At 38.5% G+C, this 19,631-nt stretch overlaps 1 protein-coding gene across 1 annotated transcript in view; it reads right to left on the bottom strand.

Moving 5' to 3' along the window:
- The window catches only part of PRKAR2B (protein kinase cAMP-dependent type II regulatory subunit beta), a gene marked incomplete at both ends in the record, with an annotated part of 93,714 nt that overhangs the window by 38,115 nt on the left and 35,968 nt on the right, over positions 1-19,631 (bottom strand). The window contains one exon of the mRNA XM_082498506.1: positions 18,667-18,702. Coding sequence (XP_082354632.1) covers positions 18,667-18,702 — 36 coding nt within the window. The remainder of the gene's footprint in view (positions 1-18,666; positions 18,703-19,631) is intronic.

The following is a 19,631-nucleotide window of genomic DNA, read 5'->3' as shown; positions in this document are numbered from 1 at the left end:
TGTCCCCCGTAGTCCCCAGCCATTCCTTATATCTGCAAGAATATAATAGAAAGAAAAGGCATAATAGGGCGCTTCAAGACCTGAGAGAGGAGGGAAGCACGTGGTTCAGGGTTGCCACTCCCTCACCCAGGTACTACCCAACAACTCTGGGCCTTCAGTTCTCCACCATGAAGAACAAACTTCTAAAGTTTAATGGCCATATGGGCATGGTACAAAATTCTTATGTTTATACAGTTTTAGAAGGCAGGGGACCACTCCTGAACAGATTACAGTTAAGGCTCTTGTTCCAATCTGTTTTGTAATGTTTGCCACTGTAATTATATATTGTGATAAGCACAAAAGAGATAATATGAATAAAATTGGATTTCTCAAGGAAGAAAAGATTGAAAGACTTGAAAGAAAAAGGAACTCTCAAAAGCCTAAAAAGAAAGTTTTCTAGTCACCAGTTTTGTTGCCTGCAAAAAGAAATTAAAATTCTAATGTAAGTTCCCCAATATCCATGTCAGAGGTAAAGGGAAACAGCATACAGTTCCCAAAATATGTTTGTGGATGTATCAACTAAAGGATCAATGACTCAACTGGAAAACGGAATTGTAAGACTTCATTGGACATGAACCATGATAAGAGAACAATACGAAGCAGCAAAGAGTCATGCTGCTCCCACTTCATTTGTGTGAAACACAAAATACAACCATAGGTCAAAAACCCCCAAAGTTCTGATACTAAACATTGGTTTAATAGAGAAAGAAGCGTACATGCATATCCCAGATGGCTGGGAACAAAGAGCTACCATTAATCCAGCCAGCCCAAGGTTCCATTATTCCCTTCTGTTAAGCCTCTTACGTATGTTCTACCCACTTGTATCAATGTGCAATTTCATAACCTAATCATTAAAGTGTGTTGATTTTATCTTCAGAAGGAAGGACAGTGGTAGTTTTAACTTTACAGTCATGAAACCAATACAAGGAAGCAAAATGGAGAAGTTTCATTAAAAAGGAGTATTCATTAAAAATGGCAACATGGGGATGTAAATGCAGAGTCCCTGCTGGTACCACTTGTATGATAAATGCGCTAAGAAACTCAGTAGTTGGATGTGATTGCAACCAGCCTATAAATAGACAATTTCAATTGCTCATATAAATAATGTCTTTGAAAATGATCCATCAGTCACGTTATGTTCTGATAAAGGAGCCCTGCATGAAAAGTGTGAACTGAACAGAAATGCCCCTGAAATTTGCTTCCTTTCTTGCACAATACAACCACTCACCACCTCAATCTCCATCCAACTGAGCACCTTCATTCTCACGGAAATCAGTGGGAGAAACTTAGCACTTTTAAAAATAAGGTCTAGTCCTGAATACATAGGCTTAGTAAACTCATGATAGAAAACACAACTCACAATCAGTCAGTTTTAACTTTTGGTAAACAATTTTTTTCTACTTAATAATTCAACCTTAATGCACAGCTTTTAACCATAAATTTTAAAGCTATTTTGTCACGTATCTGGTCATTAAACTAAAATCACATAACACAGAAACTGAATTTGCTTCAGCCTTGAAAATGTCACAGATATTGAAACAACTTTGCTCAAACTCCAAACAAGAATTAAATTAAGGTCAGAGGCAAACCACAAAATATCACATCCTAAAAATTATCTGCCAGAAATTTATGGGTGTGTCAGAATTATAGGTATCATTGGCACTTTTTAGTAACCAAAATTATGTAAGTCCAGTTATCTAAAGAGTTGTTTAATAGAATAAACACAATCTGAAACTCACTAAACTGCTCCTTTTAATGAAAACTAAGGCTAGCACATTCACTCAAGAAAAATTTGCAATTCAAAGCGAGCATTTCAAATAAATGTCAGTGCACTATCACAATTTCAAGTGTTTTTTTTTCCCCAACTCGATCACCAAAATACCATAAAATTAAAAAAAAAATTGGTAAATCATTGCCACAGCAACTGACAGAGAAAGCCAATTAGCACCCCTGAAACCTTGTCTGCTCTTTCAGAATGATCGAAACTTAAAGCATAACACAAACATTAGAAACTGAATAAAAACAAAAAAAAAAGTAAATATCAGAGTATTACTTGAAGGACAACAAAATCGGGATTCCACAAGAAGTACTAAGAAAGAAAACATGTAAGCAATACTACTTAGAAAGTAAGAATATATAAATGAACAACAGTACATGACAAAATGTTTTACAGCTTTTAGGCAAATTTAGCAAATACTATTACTTAGTGTTTTGTATCTATTTTAAAATATTTTTTCCAAGTTATTTTCTGTTTTAACAAAATCATGAACACACCCCATGTTCCACTTAAAGCATCTTTCTACACTAACAGTTACACACTCCATAAATATTCCACTAGATTTACCTAATTAAAAAAGCTAGAAAACACCAAATATAAGCTTGTGTGCCTATATTTGTGCACACATGGCCACAAAAACTGTATGGTTTACTATTATACAGTTAGAAGAGAAGCATACATATGGCAAAAGCTGTGTTTGGGTGAGCATAAGTCTGAGCGTGCACATACTGTCTCTACTTCATACACTCTCCTCCATCCACAGACACGCTCTAGAGTATTTTGAGACTGCCATGGGGTGATCATCAATGCAGACCAAGACCTGTCTGTTCCACGCATGCTCTTATGCTAAAAGGGCAGGAGGCCACTATTCTGCAAATCTAAAATAAAAGTCATTTTTTTTAATTATTTTCTTGTCCCTTAGAGGCCACTCTCATAGCTCATTCCAGGCACATCATTCACAACCATTTATAGAACAATTACACAGATTATTTCATTTCTAGCTTTTTATTTATTCAAGACAGCATTTATACTGCTGCTCTGTAACATCACAAGAGCCTAAGCTTTCATTCCCAGTGATCTGGGGTACAGTTCCATGTACATTTGTTTATGATCTCCAGCATGTCATGACCAGCTAAACGTGCTTGTGAATTCAATTAACTGCTTTTCATGTAAATTTGTCAGGACAGCTTTTTGTCCTATGTCAGGTGACAGTAATATTCCAGCTTTGGGGTGGCCAGGACATCTACAGGAATATATTAATTCCTGTTACTTTCAACTTTAACTCTACACAGTTTCTTGACCATTCCACAGTCAAGTGTTCAAGTTTTAGGCAACTGGCATCCAGCACCAGGTGTGAGGATTCCATGAGCTGCACGACTGCATCAGAGTATTAACATATAGAGTATTAGAGTATTATACTGCATATAGAGTATTAACATAGCGATACACACAATTAACACCTCTGTCAAACTGCAGCAACCATACTCTAATAGCAAGCAGTCTTTGTTTCCTTTCTGCAGCACAGCTTTTTTTATGTCAACACGCATTTCAAGCTTCCTTCCCTGTGAGACCAGGTTCTCCGCAGAGCTGGGAATGCGCACAGTGCAGGAAAAGAGGATGTCTCCCACACAACAAGCACTGCTGCCAGGCACTTGGTGCAGGTATGCCACAAAGGATCTGAAACCCCACTTTACTCTTTCTTTTTGACTGTATCAAGTGTAGGCTTCCTACTCTCCTCTTCTAGGCCCTTACTAACCCTGTGCATCAGCTACTGTCACACTGTGTTACTCCTCTCTGTCTCTGCTTTGCTGCCTCACCACAGTTCTCCAATAGCCCGTTTAGTATTTTTCCACACTGTCCTTTACACACAGATTACATACATAAAAATCGTACCACTTTCCCTTCCTTATTCTTGCAGCAGACCAGTTTCTTCGATGGCATATAAAAGAAACAGTCTGAGAGAGTTTGGGTTGTTCAGCCTGGAGAAGAGTAGGTTCCAGGAAGACCTTATAGCAGCCTTCCAGTATCTGAAGGGGGTCTACAAAAAAGCTGGGGAGGGACTTTTTACAAGGGCATGTAGTGATAGGACGAGGAGGAATGGCTTCAAACTGGAAGAGGGTAGATTTAGATTGGACATTAGGAAAAAAATTTTCACTTCGAGGGTGGTGAGGCACTGGAACGGGTTGCCCAGAGAAGTTGTGGAAGCTCCATCCCTGGAGGTGTTCAAGGCCAGGCTGGATGGGGCTTGGAGCAACCTGGTCTAGCAGGACGTGTCCCTGCCTATGGCACAGGGGTTGGAACTAGATGGTCTTCAAGGTCCCTTCCAACCCGAACCATTCTATGATTTTATGAAACCAACTGGGTTGGTTTAATAAGCCCCATACATATGTGGCTTATTAAGATGAAGTATGGGGCACTCCATATTTGTCCTTCCTACATGGTTTGACTTGTGCAAGCAAGAAATTTAGTTAGCAAAATGTACAGTCTTCACCAACATGCAACAACACATCGTTGTTGTTGGGCACTACTGAACCATGATAGCAATTTAGATTCTCTTCTGTAATTAATCACCAACAAACTGATCCCAGGAGCACAGCTCGGGAGGATCTTTTAGATTAGGATCTTTTTCAGTCTAATTATGCTGCACAGTAGGCATAAGTAGTTCTTTTCTCCTGTCTTAGTTGTCTTGCATCTGAAGCATTCCTTCACACCGACCATGAGAAAATGGGATTTACTGTGTGTAATGTGCCTAAAAATCCTACAGAACGGCAGGTAAGCCTTATTTAGGCAGCCATTTTTGCCATGTTTTTTGTAAATACGTACACATGCATACACACTTTTGTCTGCTGATGGCTGATTCTTTGACTTAGTCTATTTGAGCCTAAACCCCAGACTGGTCATGGCTGACATTCCCCAGGAATTTATTCCCAAATGGCAATCATAAATTGGGTAGTTCTTTTAAAATAAATCATAAGATTACTGTCTGTCTTCTCAGTAAAGAAAAGGCCTGAAAAAAATAAAATTGTGTCCTGCATGGCTTTCTTTGCACAGTACCAAAGTATATTACTATGATGGGATAGACAAAAACGTGAATAAAAGAATAGGGGTACTCTGCTCTAGGCCCACTCAGAATAGGTGCGAAAAGAGTTCCCAAACCAATGCTAGCAGGAGAAAAAGGAAGAAAGATACTTCTTCCTCTTGCTCACTGGCAAGAATATAAAGGAGAAGAAAGTAATTCTTGTTTAGGACTCCCCCCTTTCAGTATTTTAAGTCCCCAGCTCACAGAGCACACTTTTGCCACAGTGCTGCTCCACTCTAAAGCTGTATTTCCAAAACACAGACTGTGACAGCAGCAAAGATCAAGGCTGGCAAGTAGGCATTGAATTTGTGCCTTAAAAGATGCACTCGTCACTTACTAGACTGCATGCACAGCAATTTTAAGGGTATAAACTCCCAGTTTTGTTGCAGTGTGTAGCTGACGTTCAGGGTGAAAGATGGTTTCAGAAGCTGACTGAAGCTTTGAGATCAGGCTGATGGGGGTCCTTCTTGTATGACTGGTAATTTGAAACTGAATCTCCTCATTTTCATTATTTCTTTGTTCATGGAGAGGAGAAAGAGTGAGTGTTCCCATGCAGCCTGACATTTAACAAGTAAGCAAGGCTTTAACATTTCCACTTAAAATGTGTTCCTCTGACAAGTTCATTTTTCTTTATTTTCTGATCAAGTTCTGTTACCTATTCTAACTATGTAATAAATGTATACATACAATTTTCTTCATGAGCAATAGCAATTTTTCATTCTGGCATGCTCACAATAATTTTGAAGACAGCAGAAAACAATCTTTCTCACTTTCACGCAAAATAGCGATCCAAACAAGAGCAGGAATTATTCACCTCTTTGTTACTGATCTACATCACTAACTTAAAAACAAAACCCTTAAACATGGGACCTGATGAAATCCATCCACGGGCCCTGAGGGAACTGGTGGATGAAGTTGCTAAGTTGCTTTGCGTTATATTTGAAAAGTTGTGGCAGTCTGGTGAAGTTCCCACTGACTCGAAAAGGGGAAATATAACCCCCATTTTCAAAAAGGGAAAAAAAGAAGACCCGGGGAACTACAGGATGGTCAGTCTCACCTCTGAGTGCCCAGCAGAAGGGGCAGAGGTGAGCAGAAGTGCTCAACTCTGCCCAGCAAGATCATGGAACAGATCCTTGTAGAAACTTTGCTAAGGCACATGGAAAATAAGGAGGTGGACTGGTGACAGCCAACATGGATTCAGCAAGGGTAAGTCATACCTGACAAATGCGGTGACCTTCTATGACATGATATCCCGGCCTCTAAATTGGAGAGACATGGATTTGACAAATGGACCACTCAGTAGATAAAGAACTGGCTGCACTCAAAGAGTTGTGGTCAACGGCTCGATGTCCAAGTGGAGACCAGTTATGAGTGGTGTTCCCCAGGAGTCAGTACTGGGACTGGTGTTGTTTAATACCTTTGTTGGTGACATGGACAGGGAATGCACCCTCAGCAAGTTTGCTGATGATACCAAGCTGTGTGGTGTGGTTGACACGCTGGAGGGAAGGGATGACATTCAGAAGGACCTGGACAAGCTTGTGAGGTGGGCCCATGCAAACCTCATGAAGTTCAACAAGGCCAAGTGCAAGGTCCTACATCTGGGTCGGGGCAATCCCATGCAAAAACAGAGGCTGGGCAGAGAATGGATTGAGAGCAGCCCTGAGGAGAAGGACTTGGGGGTGTCGGTCGATGAGAAGCTCAACATAAGTCGACAATGCACGCTCACAGCCCAGAAGGCCAACTGTATCCTGGGCTGCATCAGAAGTGTGGCCAGCAGGTCAAGCAAGGTGATTCTGCCCCTCTACTCGGCTCTCGTGACACCCCACCCAGAGTACTGCATCCAGCTTTGGAGCCTGCAGCACAAGAAGGACATGGACCTGTTGGACTGATTCCAGAGGAGGGCCATGAAGATGATCAGAGGGCTGGAGCACCTCTCCTATGAGAACAGGCTGAGAGAGTTGGGGTTGTTCAGCCTGGAGAAGAGTAGGTTCCAGGAAGACCTTATAGCAGCCTTCCAGTATCTGAAGGGGGCCTATAAAAAAGCTGGAGTGGGACTTTTTATAAGGGCATGTAGTGATAGAACAAGAAGGAATGGCTTCAAGCTGGAAGAGGGTAGATTTAGATTAGATATTAGTAAGAAATTTTTCACTGTGAGGGTGGTGAGGCACTGGCACAGATTGCCCAGAGAAACTGTGGATGCCCCATCCCTGGAAGAGCTCAAGGCCAGGCTGGATGGGGCTTGGAGCAACCTGGTCTAGGGGAAGGTGTCTCTGCCCATGGCGGGGGGGGTAGAACTAGATGGTCTTCAAGGTCCCTTCCAACCTAAACCATTCTATGATTCTATGCGCTGCATTAATATAACAAAATGTTATTATTTTTAAATGTAATTATCCCCTTAAGAAGAAAAGGAATTTAATTTGGGTGAGAGCAATATAAGGAAGAAAAATATAACATTTATTCAGAGAAATTTCTGAATCTAAAACTCAGGAGATTTTCAAATTCATATTCAGCCTGTCTACAATTTTCTTACAAATTTTATACTAAAAAGCTAAGTATACCCTGCTTTACACAGACACATGAACACCACTGCCATACAATGGCCAGATTTTTCTCCACTTGCCACGTGATCAAGCACCACGGCAGGGAGCAGGACTCTTCCTGACTTACACAGTCAGTGTAAAATTGAACCAGAGGGAGAGATCCTGAGTTCAAAATCTATTAAGGAGATTCCTTAATAGTAAGCTAATAATCAAATGGGACAAGGAGAGGTAAAACAGATATATAATAAAGACACATGAAGCAAAGATGCTGTGCAACAGGATTATGTGGTGGCAGGGAGATAGGGGCAAGAAATAGGGAGCATTTGATAGTGAGAAAGCCTTGGGCTTGTGCTTTGACAAAGGACATTTTGTTGTTTAAACAACTGAGTACACCCTGCAGCTCAAGGCATCCTGCTTCCTACAAAACATACGGAACTGACACAGAGTGTTTAGGAAGCAAAACATCAGGCTGCTGTTCATTTTATACAATGTGCATAAATGGCACCTGGTGTTTTAAACACCATAGTATTTAGCAAAGATATTTAAAAATATAAGTTTCCCCCTTCCTTTGACTTTGCAACGTATAAAAGAAGCAGTACTTGCCAAATATTAAGCCAAACTTGAAGGTCAAAAGCCAAGCCATTTGTATTATGGTATTCTACAATAAAACTTGCTAAACAAAATGTTCCACGAATACTGTTATTCCATTTTGAAAAACTCACTATGTAGAATATGCCTTGTCTTATTCATCTCTCATCTTCCAGAACAAGTCTTCTATAGCACAAAAGGTAAACCACATGAAATCACAGATGGGATGGAATTGTTCTGGCAAACTGGTAAGCAGATACTACAGCTTACAGATTCATGTCTATCACCTATAGCAGAGGTAGCATACCTCCCTAATCTAAATACAAATGTTGAAAAACAAAATATCATAGCAACCAAAGTTGATCTTATCATAGACACAGATACTGAAATATTTTAGGGAAGAAAAATCAGAATTACTAAATAACGACTATCAATACACATCTGCTCAAAAAAAAAATTTAAAATCCTTCCTATTTCTTTCTGTAATGTGCATACTCATTCAAAAAAAAAAGCAATTATTTTATTTCTTTCAAAATCATGAGTTATGAGCATCCTGATAAAAGCACTGGAAGATTATTAGCTTCTCTGATCATGTTTAGATTCTGGGGTGTTACTGGGATCACTGAGATTAATCAATGGTGAATGTGCACTTGGAGGCAGGTTAAAACAGAAAATACAATATGACCTACAGGTTGTCAGACACAGGAAGAATTTGTTGTGTGTCAAATGTTAACCAGAGACAAGAGGGGAACTATTAATCTGAAAAACCTGGCTATAAAATGAAGAGAAATTAAAATAAAACAGAGAATAATCTGTATTTTATATCAGCTAGTTCACAGCACTCACTGCAATCTGAGAGTATCTATTAAGGAATCTTAGTACATTTATTCAATAATCATTGACATGTGCAAACTACTGCTTGCAGATAAATAACAGCCATATTTATTGTTATTAACATGAACATTTGGCCTCATTTCTGTATTTATTTTGATAGAAAGTCTGTTTTATCTGAAAAACCTGTTTTCTCTGGAATTTATTCACTACTACTTAGTCATATAGCAAGAAGATCTCTTTGCTTATAATGCATTTGTTTGGTCATGAAAGAAATATTAGATATTACAGTAAAGCATTCCAAGTACAAGAGTGACAAATACTGGTCTGTCTAAAATAAGAGGAAAAAAATATTTAGCTCCTTAGATAGACCCCTATCTAATCTCAAGCAGAACAGCCTACACTGACCTGTGTACCCGAGAAAGCAGGGGAAGCCAGGCTCCAGTGCGGTCCCTGGCACAGTCCCAAACGGGACCGTTCCCAAATGGCAGTATGGATAAGGCCACACTACTGGCTGCAGAAAGGGCTTAGCATATAGACACAATTTCTGCTGTGGCACTTTAAAGAAATTGGTCAGTCAGTCTAATAGCTCTGTACCTTGCTAGGACATCTGAGCTCTTCATCAAACTAACTGGGCAATAGCCCATTAGGACAAAGTTGATTCATATTTCAACACCAACCTCCGGTTTACATTTCATATCTCTGAAACAAGATCAGCCCAAATAGCTGAAAAACCTATGGCGATTATTCTGAATACTTTCCAAAGGTAATACTAAAACAGCAGCAAAACTTACAATTTCCCATAAAGGGGTGTACACAGTAATTTGTGAACTCAAAACACATTTATAACACTTCTATTTTCTAAAGAGGTTGCTATCTAGCTTTACTGAATTGCACAATTTAAAAAATAATTGTACATTTTAGTCAGTCTATAAAATGCAGTCTAGAAATACGTGTTTGCAAGGACATCTAAACAAACACAGAAATACAGATGAAACCTCAAGAAATCATCTAAATCATCCCTATGCACTGTTGTGGTATGAATTACACCTCTATCCCTGCTGAAAAACGTTTAACCTTTCTTTAAAATTTCTGAGATAACACAATATTCCAGAGCAGTTTAGTCTATTGCTTCACTAAGTATTTAGTTAGAAAGTTTTCCCCAAAGCGTAGCCTAAATATTTGTGTGTGTAAAATTTAGGCCAATCACTATTTGTTTATTTCCTCCTTCCCTGCCACCTCTTCGGGACAAATATTGATAGCCCTCTCTATAGCAACCTATCGCACAGCACAAGACTACTTATTTCTTCCTACCATCGCTCCTCCCTCCCTTCTCTTGCCTTCTTTTCTCCCTTCCTCCACCACCTCAAACTCTGCCTTATCGTATGCAGCTACCAAATCTCTTCTTTTATTAAGCTTAGTGTTAAAGTGTTATGACAAAACAGCTTAAGCATAGACATATCTAAAATCTGGCATGACATTCATTTGCAACAGTTAGCCTACTTCTGTAACTCAGCTCCATAAATGGGCTCTGAAAAATCTGTATACAAGGAAAGACTTTGCTACAACTTGCTAGAACCTATGTTTCAGATTTTGGAGGTTTAATGAAGGAATAAATGAATGTTGAAAGCGAACCACTTAAAAACTTCTAGAAATAATGCACAGATAACCTAAATTTTGTTTTCTTTTGAATAAGAATACTGCTGTCTAATTACGCACTGTAGTACGGAATAGTCATTGTATAGATGCAATGCAATTTAGAGAAGAAAAAGTTTCATGGGCAGAATTTTTCACTAGAACAGCTAAAACAATCAAACCAGGAAGGAGGCGCAAGCTTCTGAGCACACAAGCTCTTCTTCAGATCTGCACCAAAAGCAACAAATCTCAAGGTAACAACAGGTCAGGGACAAGTACTCCAAGTTTAACGTCATGATGTCATTTTATTAGACATTCTAAACAAAAACAATGGTTAACATTTGGAAGCAAGTGTGCACACTCTCTAAGCATCCCTAAGCCTACGTTATTACATCATTTTTGTATAGGAACTTTGCTCAAACTCCCAGAATATATAAGGAGACTAGACAGAGCAAATTAAACTCTTGTTTCTGTGACTGTCTCAATTGCAGGAGAAATTTGTGAAATGCACAGCAAATAATCTATGCAAGAGAAACTAAAGAAAGGAAGCTGCATCACTTGGTTATGGATTGGGTGGGAAACAGCTTCTATTGCTAACTTCCCACAGACCCAAAAGTGTTGTGGGACAGGCCACTGAAATCAGTTCTTCATTCTCAAGAGTTACACCTGTGCTTTCAGCAGGACCAGGACCACACAGAAGCCCAGCACTCTCCCTGACTCGATGGCTATAAGGTGCCTACAGCTCAGTGCACCGAGCCCATATCGTTACACAGCAGCCTAAGTTCATTCCAGAGACAAGTCCCACTGGCTCTTGTGACACCTGATATCAGAGGCTACTCTTGGGAAGACTCTGTGGCTCGTTTCTCCGTGTGACACTGGCCATGGGTTAACCCTGCGTGAGCAGACGGAATATACAAGTTGCAAGTTTCACCAGGGCACACATGAAAAAAAAATACAGTGTAGACACACCACAGGGCAGAGAGATATAATCACCTGATCCTTAAACTGCTGTGCACATACAATTACAGTCCTACTCTGTAGGAGTTTCAAACCTAAGTGCTTCACAGACAGAAAACGGGATCTCATGTAGGACATTCAATTTCTGATGCAGGCAAAATTAATGATACGCATTCTGACTTGAATATTCATGTTCCCCCTCCTATGAGCTCAGGATACTCCTCATTCATTAATGGAAATGGGGGTTGGGAAATTCCTCGAGGTTTGTGAAGCATTTACATTTTACAATGATGGTAACTGTAAGAGAGACCACGACAAGGTTTCTCTGTAAGGACTGGAGAGTACAGACTATACAATGTATTTGTGCGAAATCACAAAATAAAGGAGTATGTTCTCAGCAATTAGTGATCGAGGCAGCTGCTATTACAAAATACGGTGGAAGAGGTACGGCTGCACAGGAAAGCTGCGTGAAACACAATTGTTGACTGCCCTGCAAGAGCTGGAAGCAAACAAAGGGCACGTCTGCTCACACGATGATGTGTGGTACATGTCTGCACCCATGTACAGCTGCAGCCCTGCAGAAATCAGCTCACCCTAACAATCCCTTCAGCAGGCTGAACTTAGGTAACATATTCTGCTTCTGTGACCTCCAGTAAGCCACAACTTGCCACACCAATGTGCTACCATAAGCTTAGGTGCCACCTTTACCGTACCCTGTCATGCAATGTAGACACACCCTGAAGTTCTGACAGTGCTTTTTCTTCTGGTTTTCCTCACCAACACAGTGGCAGCCTTAGTGCTTAACTGGGTTTTAGTATTAGATACTACTGTATGTCAGCTGACTATGTCCCTGTTTTTTCAAAAAAAAAATAATAATGGAAGGATCGGGCATTTTAAATTATGGAGTGACTATACGCATATAATGAAGAACAAAGATGAAGCCAACACCACTTGAATTCATTTTGGGGGCTGTTCATCAGGACAAGCAGAACTCGTAACTGCTTGAAGAACTACACTGGAATTACTGGTTTGTCAGTAAAGTTATTCTTCTTCCTTCTGTCACTATGATTTGATATGCTTCTACAACAACACTGCCTCCTACCTGAGCATTTTGAAAGGGAGTTTACAGTTACCTCATTCCTCACCATTATTTTGGGTGCAACTCCAGTTTCTGCCTTACTGTAAAAAAGGGAATAGCACTTCATTTCAATTAGCTGCCTTTCTCTGACAATTTTTAACATGGCATCGGAAAGTGGGCGCCAAACTCAACTTCAAGCGGATTGAAAATACAAATGAAACACTCTTTCTAGGGGCATATTCTATCCTTGGCTAACAGTATTGATTTGCTCTTCCTAAATACTAGTTTATATTTAACAATTGAATTTAATATCACCTATGTTCTTCCATAGTTATAATTTCAGAGAGCAATTAGCCATTCCTTCACTGACAGCCCTCCCATGGTCTAAATTCAGTAAAATTCCTCAATGTTTCTTAAGTAGGTTGTCACATTTTCTGTAGAAATCATTAAACTTAAAACTAGCAGTGATATATGTAAATGCTACTGTGGGCATGACTAATCCACAGTCCACACATCTGTTCAGAATAATGAAGCCCAAAACTTTTATCTTGTCACTTTCTTCCTAATGCCTTACGCAAAGATGAAGAATGAGATCAAGAATAGACAAATTGTTCTGGCAAACTTGGTCCCAGATTTTCCCTTTTATGAGGGCTGCGCAGAACCTCCCTCCTCCTATCTGAATGCGTGCCAAAGCGCAGGCATCTATCATATGCCAGGCAGAGGCGTGAGCACTGTGCGTCAGACGAGTGGAGCTGAGAAAACCCATCTCCACTGCTGCGTGACGAGGGCACAGCCAACTCAGGCAGGACGTGGTTGGTCACACTGTAGGGACAGCCCTGTAACGTGGCCTGTGTGTGACAAAGTGTGCATGCGTGTGTCCAATCTCTGATGCAGTGGCACTGTGCTGCTTCTAGCTGTGCAGTCACAGGGCTTGCAGGTCTGACAGGCAACACACCACTGACGTCATCATTATTCATAAGGATGCTATAAGGTACTAACTTGTTTGTGTAATGTTTCACTGTGTGCGTGTAGGATTTTAATAAAAACAACTAGTTTGAGGGGCTTAGAAATTAATCAGTGTGTTTCAATTAAAAGTCTAAATTATTTCTGAAAATTCCAAAATGACTGAAAACATCGTAAGTTTCCTATTAAGTGTTTTCTGCTAACTGAGGTTAACAGAAAATGTTTCTAACTTTCAGAAATTCTTGCTGGAAAATATTTAAATAATTGCATGGCTTGAGCAGAAGTTAACTAAATCAACTTCTCTACCAATTCAAATTAACTACCATCTGGGTTAAACAATTCCTTTATCACGGCTTTTGGGCATCTCAAGCAATTAAGAATAAAGAGAATGTTTCATCTCTCTCTTTCTCTTCAAACTGTTAACATTTTGTAAGTCTAAAATTTGTAGTTAAGTAAAATGACTTTTGGTTCTTAAAAACTTCTATACTACCATAAAAAGAGGAAAAACCATAAAATAAAAAAAGAGACAGGCCACTAAACACGGCTCCGTCTTTATTAGAAATTACTACAATACATAAGTTATTTGACCTCCATACAAAAATATTTTGAATGAGTACCTGCTAAATGAATTAAATACATCGTTTTCAAAGTGCATAAAAAATGGTTTCCTTCTTTCTCAGCCTTTCCTCTTCAGTTAATCAGCCATGTAAAAGTGACAGTTCTTAGCAGTATGTGTAAAGGCAAAAAATATTTCCAAGTTCAACAACTGCAAATTAAAAAAAAGTTTCAAAGTAAAAAGAAAAAAGAATAATATTTGTTGCACAGAGACCTGTGCAACAGATGTCATGTGAGATTTTCTCTTTCTCACTTAGGTTGATGGCTGATGCAGTAGGTCTATAATGTAAGCAGCAACTTACTTATAATGTGTTTCTGTCTTTTCTTTGGAGAAGTCCTTACCAGCATCCATGGTGATGAAGCCTGAAAGCTTTTGCCTTCTCTGCTTCCTTCTGTTCTTTCCACAGGAATCATATCTCCTTAATTGCAAGTTTATTCCAGATATACCTAAGCCAGTTTCTCCCTGGAGGTTCAGAACTGATGTACGCTGCCTGTTAACTATGTTCAAATTATTTTTGTTTAGAGCTTTGTGGAGAAGCTGGCAAATAAATAAAGCTACTTCTCTTTCCAATTTGGTTGAGAGAACAATATTTAAAACTTCATTTACTTCCTTTCCACAGGACAAAAATGGTATTTTGAAGTTAGTCACTGACTGGGGGAGAAGAATGAGGAAGTTCTCTCTGTTGCTGATAAGAGATGCTCCACAGCTGCCTTTGAGCCTATCCACCAGTTCTTAGCTTGAGAAGGCTATCTCACAGCAACCTCAGTCAGGTTATCTTCACTTTTTCAGAAGCTCAATCAGATACATAAATTGAAGTAACTTTATAGACTGTTATCTATTTCTTAATTAAGATGATATTATACATTTGTATATATTACTAATAAATGGCTATAAATAGCCTCCGTAAATAGTATCTATCAAGTATAAATTTCAGTTCATTCTGTAGCAAATCCATGCTGGTTTTGTTGCATTAAATACTGGCAGGAGTTTAGAATAATGAGATAATTTACTTCTTTATCTATCTATGAAAATGCTGAAAAGCAGAAACCCAATGCTTCTGCTAACATACAGAACCATGTCAGCTTTCGAACCCTAGGTATCTCATACTTAGTCAAATGAAAACTAATCTCATCCATAGGAAGAAAGTATCTGTCTATATTCAGAAACTGCACCTCTTGGCTACCTCACCTTGTTCAGGAATTTCTGCTCATTTTTTACCTCATGAACATACTCACAGCTTTCTCTTCCACTTCATGCTGCTTCTACCTCCATGCCCCACTTTCTTCCCATCCAAGTCTCTTAATCACCTCAACAGTTTTTCTCCTTTCTCTTCATCTCAGTCCCACCAGATTTTAAAAGAAAAATTAAGGATTAACTACTTGCAGCTGCCTCATTGTTCATTCTAGCTCTATAAAGTATTTTTAATCTCCTCTTCTTGCTAAACTCCTCTATTGAAGACTATGATATCTATTATTCTTTGTGCATAATGTAGAACAATGGAGTGGATTATTAACTAGCCCGTAAGTAGCTATGTCATCAGGCCTATGGAATATGTGTATTTTATGTATAGAGCCCACATTGCATATACACACACATATCCATAAACACACAGAAGAGATACTAAATTAGGTAGCTCAATAAATTTTAAAAACTGAAATTCAAGAACAATTAACTGATCCTAGCTTACTTACGCCTTTATCCTCTACATACCAATGACATTACATTAATACATTCACAGCATGTTAACAGGAACAGCTGTTAAATAATAAATGCCTTACTATATTGTTTTCAGCAGGTGCTTCAGCAATTAAACTCTGGCTGCTTAATTTCTAGCGCAGTTAGGAAAAATAACTATATCTTATGCCACCAAGTAAAATACTAGGCATTATCCAAAGAATAACAGAAACATCAAAATCAAGACATCCACTGTAGAAAATTATTGTTCTTTGTGAAGAAATATGTGTCATCTCCTGGCTTCTCCCTGCTTATCACTAAAAGAGCTCAAAAAGCAACTTTTAACAGAATAGTCTAGGAGCCTTTGCTGCAGATACCATTGGGTGTTTTGCCTCAATGGGTGTCAGCATTTCAGCTCTTTCTCCACCCCATCACTGGCTAAAGGCAGCCACTACTACCCCTTTTTCAGATGCAGTTATTTGGGAGCCACAGCACAGGTCAGTTGGAGACCCAATGAAAATCAACACACCAAAACCTCCTGTATTTCTATTTTCTTTAAATCAATGGTCACCCTCAGGCAGCACAACTCCTAGGTCTATGCAAGGGAAGTAGAGACGACCTATGGGCAGAGGCGTGACAAAGGCAGGGACCCTAAAATCACTCTCTCTCTAAATCAGTCTGCAGTATCAATAGATCAGATGCAACATGAAACTACATGCTACAGCTAACTCACCGAATACTTGTTATTAACTTGGAGAAATGTTTATCAGAAGCAAATCTTCAAAACCACTCAAGAATCAACAATTTTGCACATTTCAAATCTTAAAATAGCTTTTAGCTAAATAGCCTAAAATTAAGAGAAACACATAGTTGAGAAAAACCCCACATTCCATTTGGTCAGCCTCTCATTTCCTAACCATGAGAATCAACTTCAATTACAGAATGCTGTTAAGCTACGAAGCATAAAAAAAAAAAAAAAAACAGTTACTATTTGGCTTTTCCACTTGCAAGGTATCTTGACCACCTTAATGTATACAAACAATTGTTCAATTAAAAAAATGTATCTAAAAATATGGTTAGGCTGCAAATATCCCCGTAAAAATGTTTGTCTTATCAATATAGTTCATTTCATATTTTTCTATTTTATCAGTTTTCTTAATGTACTGTATGTCTCCAGTAGTCATTTATTATTGAAGAAAAGTAACAACTACCACCTTTCATAGACTTTCTTGTTTGAAAAATAATTATTTTGACTATTAAAGCTGCCAAAACTTAACAAAATAGTACGTATGCAATAGTACGACTGCAATATTACCTTGTTCCAGCTTGAAATGTATTCACATGATTTACATCTGGACCATACCATACAACTTAATTCATTATTCTGAATAAGACAGTCCTATTTTATCTTTCCACAACAAGACCAAAACACATGAAATGTTAATTGCCCATAGAAAATATTTCCCCAATAATTGTGTAAAAATTCCAGGCTTCTAACATGTTTTTATTTTCTTTTAAAGGAACATTAAAAATAACTGATTTTTTTTTCCTCAGGAAGTATTAGCTTTTCAAACAATCAAACTCTCCTACTGAAATGCAAAAAGCTTATCACAAATCTGTTGTAAGGACTGCATTCATTAAAGTCAGCTATCAATCAGTCACAGTAAAACTTTCCTTAAAACACTCAATGTAATTTGCATAAAGCCCTGCTCACTGTTACTGAGTGCTAGTTAACGAATAGTTCCTTTCATTTCATGCTACAGTACCTCATGAAGTATTATCATTACTTAAAACATAAAAATATTTGGAATTCATTACATTTTCTTACTTACATATGCTAAGTACCAGTCCTGCAAATGCAACCTCAATTTTTCTATGCAGATTAGTAATCCTGAAGATCTCCACTAGTATCTTTATATTGACAAGGAACTATCTGACTTAGGTTGTAACTAGCAAAATTAGAAGTCTGGATAGACTTACTGTATTATGGAATACAAACTTCATTACATTTACTAAAAATTAAAACAGAAAGTGTATTACAGCTAGATTTTAAACTCAGCATACTGAGATTACTAGGAACAGCTCACATCTGCTCTGCTGATGCTTAGGAGTTAGTTGTGAGTCTCATTACATTTAGTGGTGGCTCTTACACCCCACATTCAGATTCATAGTATTTCAAACAAGTAAGACTTAGGCCTTATGCTTCAGGAGAAAAAGCCCTCAAAAATGAAGCCTAAAGGCTATGATACATCAGAACAATAAGGAGAGGCCAAGAATATTCATTTTTAATGTTATATAATTTGGAGGGATCTGTTAAATAGTCTTCTGAGCCGGCACAAACCAAGTTAACTTAAAAAATACACAAATTGGCACCAAACTAGGCAGGTGCAATTCACCACCACCACGACAGTGCTGCTTCTAGGACCCGATCAGCCAGCTCTGCACAGCAGAACAACTCATCATGTACACAAACCAGCTCTGTTTTGAAAAACACAAGGAGATTTCTAGCACGGTTGTATATTTTCTCATGCAGAGATGATCACCAAATTGCTGTTTCAGGCTGTCAACAACCTGCATCAGACAACATTCAGCTCTTGCTTTCAAAGTTAAGTTCTGTTAGGATTAAGATTAATTTTGTTAAAGGAAAAAAGAAAATCTCAGGTTTTTCAGGAATTCCAGAGCAACAAGGCGGCTTCATGCAAGTTCTGTGGCCCGAAACTGTGGCTACATTTTCCAGTAAACCAGATAACAAATTTGAGGCTCACCCAAGTCAGTCATCTTTAAAGAAATCTGACTAACATTGTATTATGTTTCACATGACAATCACCATCAGCATTATGTTTCAACTATTATGTAGACCAATGAAACATGCAACTTTATCCAACTTACCTGATGCCCGTCTGGTGAATCGGTTTATCACTGGAGCTGAAAGAAAACACATTTCAATTAGATTATTTTTGTGATAGTCTAACACACTTAAAACATAACAATGTTATCTTCATTCAAAGTGCAACATGTACAAAACTGTTAACCATTATTTTTGTATCTTTATAGAAACCTATATTAACTTCATACACAAACTTTTAAGCGGCTTTCTAATAAATATGGCAGATAACCAGTAAGCTTTCAAGACCATTTTCAGCTTCTTAAGAGTGAGTAACCTATAGCTGTTCATGACTGGCTGTGAAGCACTTAGAACTGCATTTCCATTATTTATTGAGAGCACAAAAATCGGCATCTTGCAAACAATGATGCAAGCATGCATTAAAAAAAAGATGAAAAAAAAACCTTAATTTTACTTTTAGAAAATATACCTATTAGAAATCTGGCACCAAAGACACTCCTATACAGAAAAAGACTAATTTGCAATCTCATCTGAAAGATCAACTTTTGCTTTGACTAACCTCTAAAACTCCTTGGGTAAGTCAGTAACAATGCCAACCCCTGCCCAAATCCCAGATTTACAGTGCAAATGACCGTTTTACAGTGCCATCTTGGCACATCTCCAACTGTGTGCTGCAAACATTTGGAGTCAAGACTCCTGTCTTGATTCCAACTGGGAGAGATCACAAAATACATCTTAAAGCACACAGTTTTGCCTCTATTTCATTTCCAGGTTTACCAGCTTCTTCAAGAGCTACTGGAGATAAAATAGATAAAGAAATAAAGTTTTACGTTTTGCTTTCCAAATACAACCTTCAGTCTGCTTCTAATTAGTATAAAACAGTGGTCTTGAACTCTGCTTTCATGTGATACGTTAACTGCTGGAATAAAGAGTAAGAAGAAAATCTGAATGACCTAATTTCAAACATAGGCAGCGGCTCCATTAAAAATGTATGCCCTTACAGTGCTTA

This window comes from Vanellus vanellus (genome assembly GCF_965231255.1).
Source record: "Vanellus vanellus genome assembly, chromosome: 1".
In the NCBI taxonomy this organism is placed as follows: Eukaryota; Metazoa; Chordata; class Aves; order Charadriiformes; family Charadriidae; genus Vanellus; species Vanellus vanellus.
This window is presented reverse-complemented; position numbering and strand designations above follow the sequence as displayed.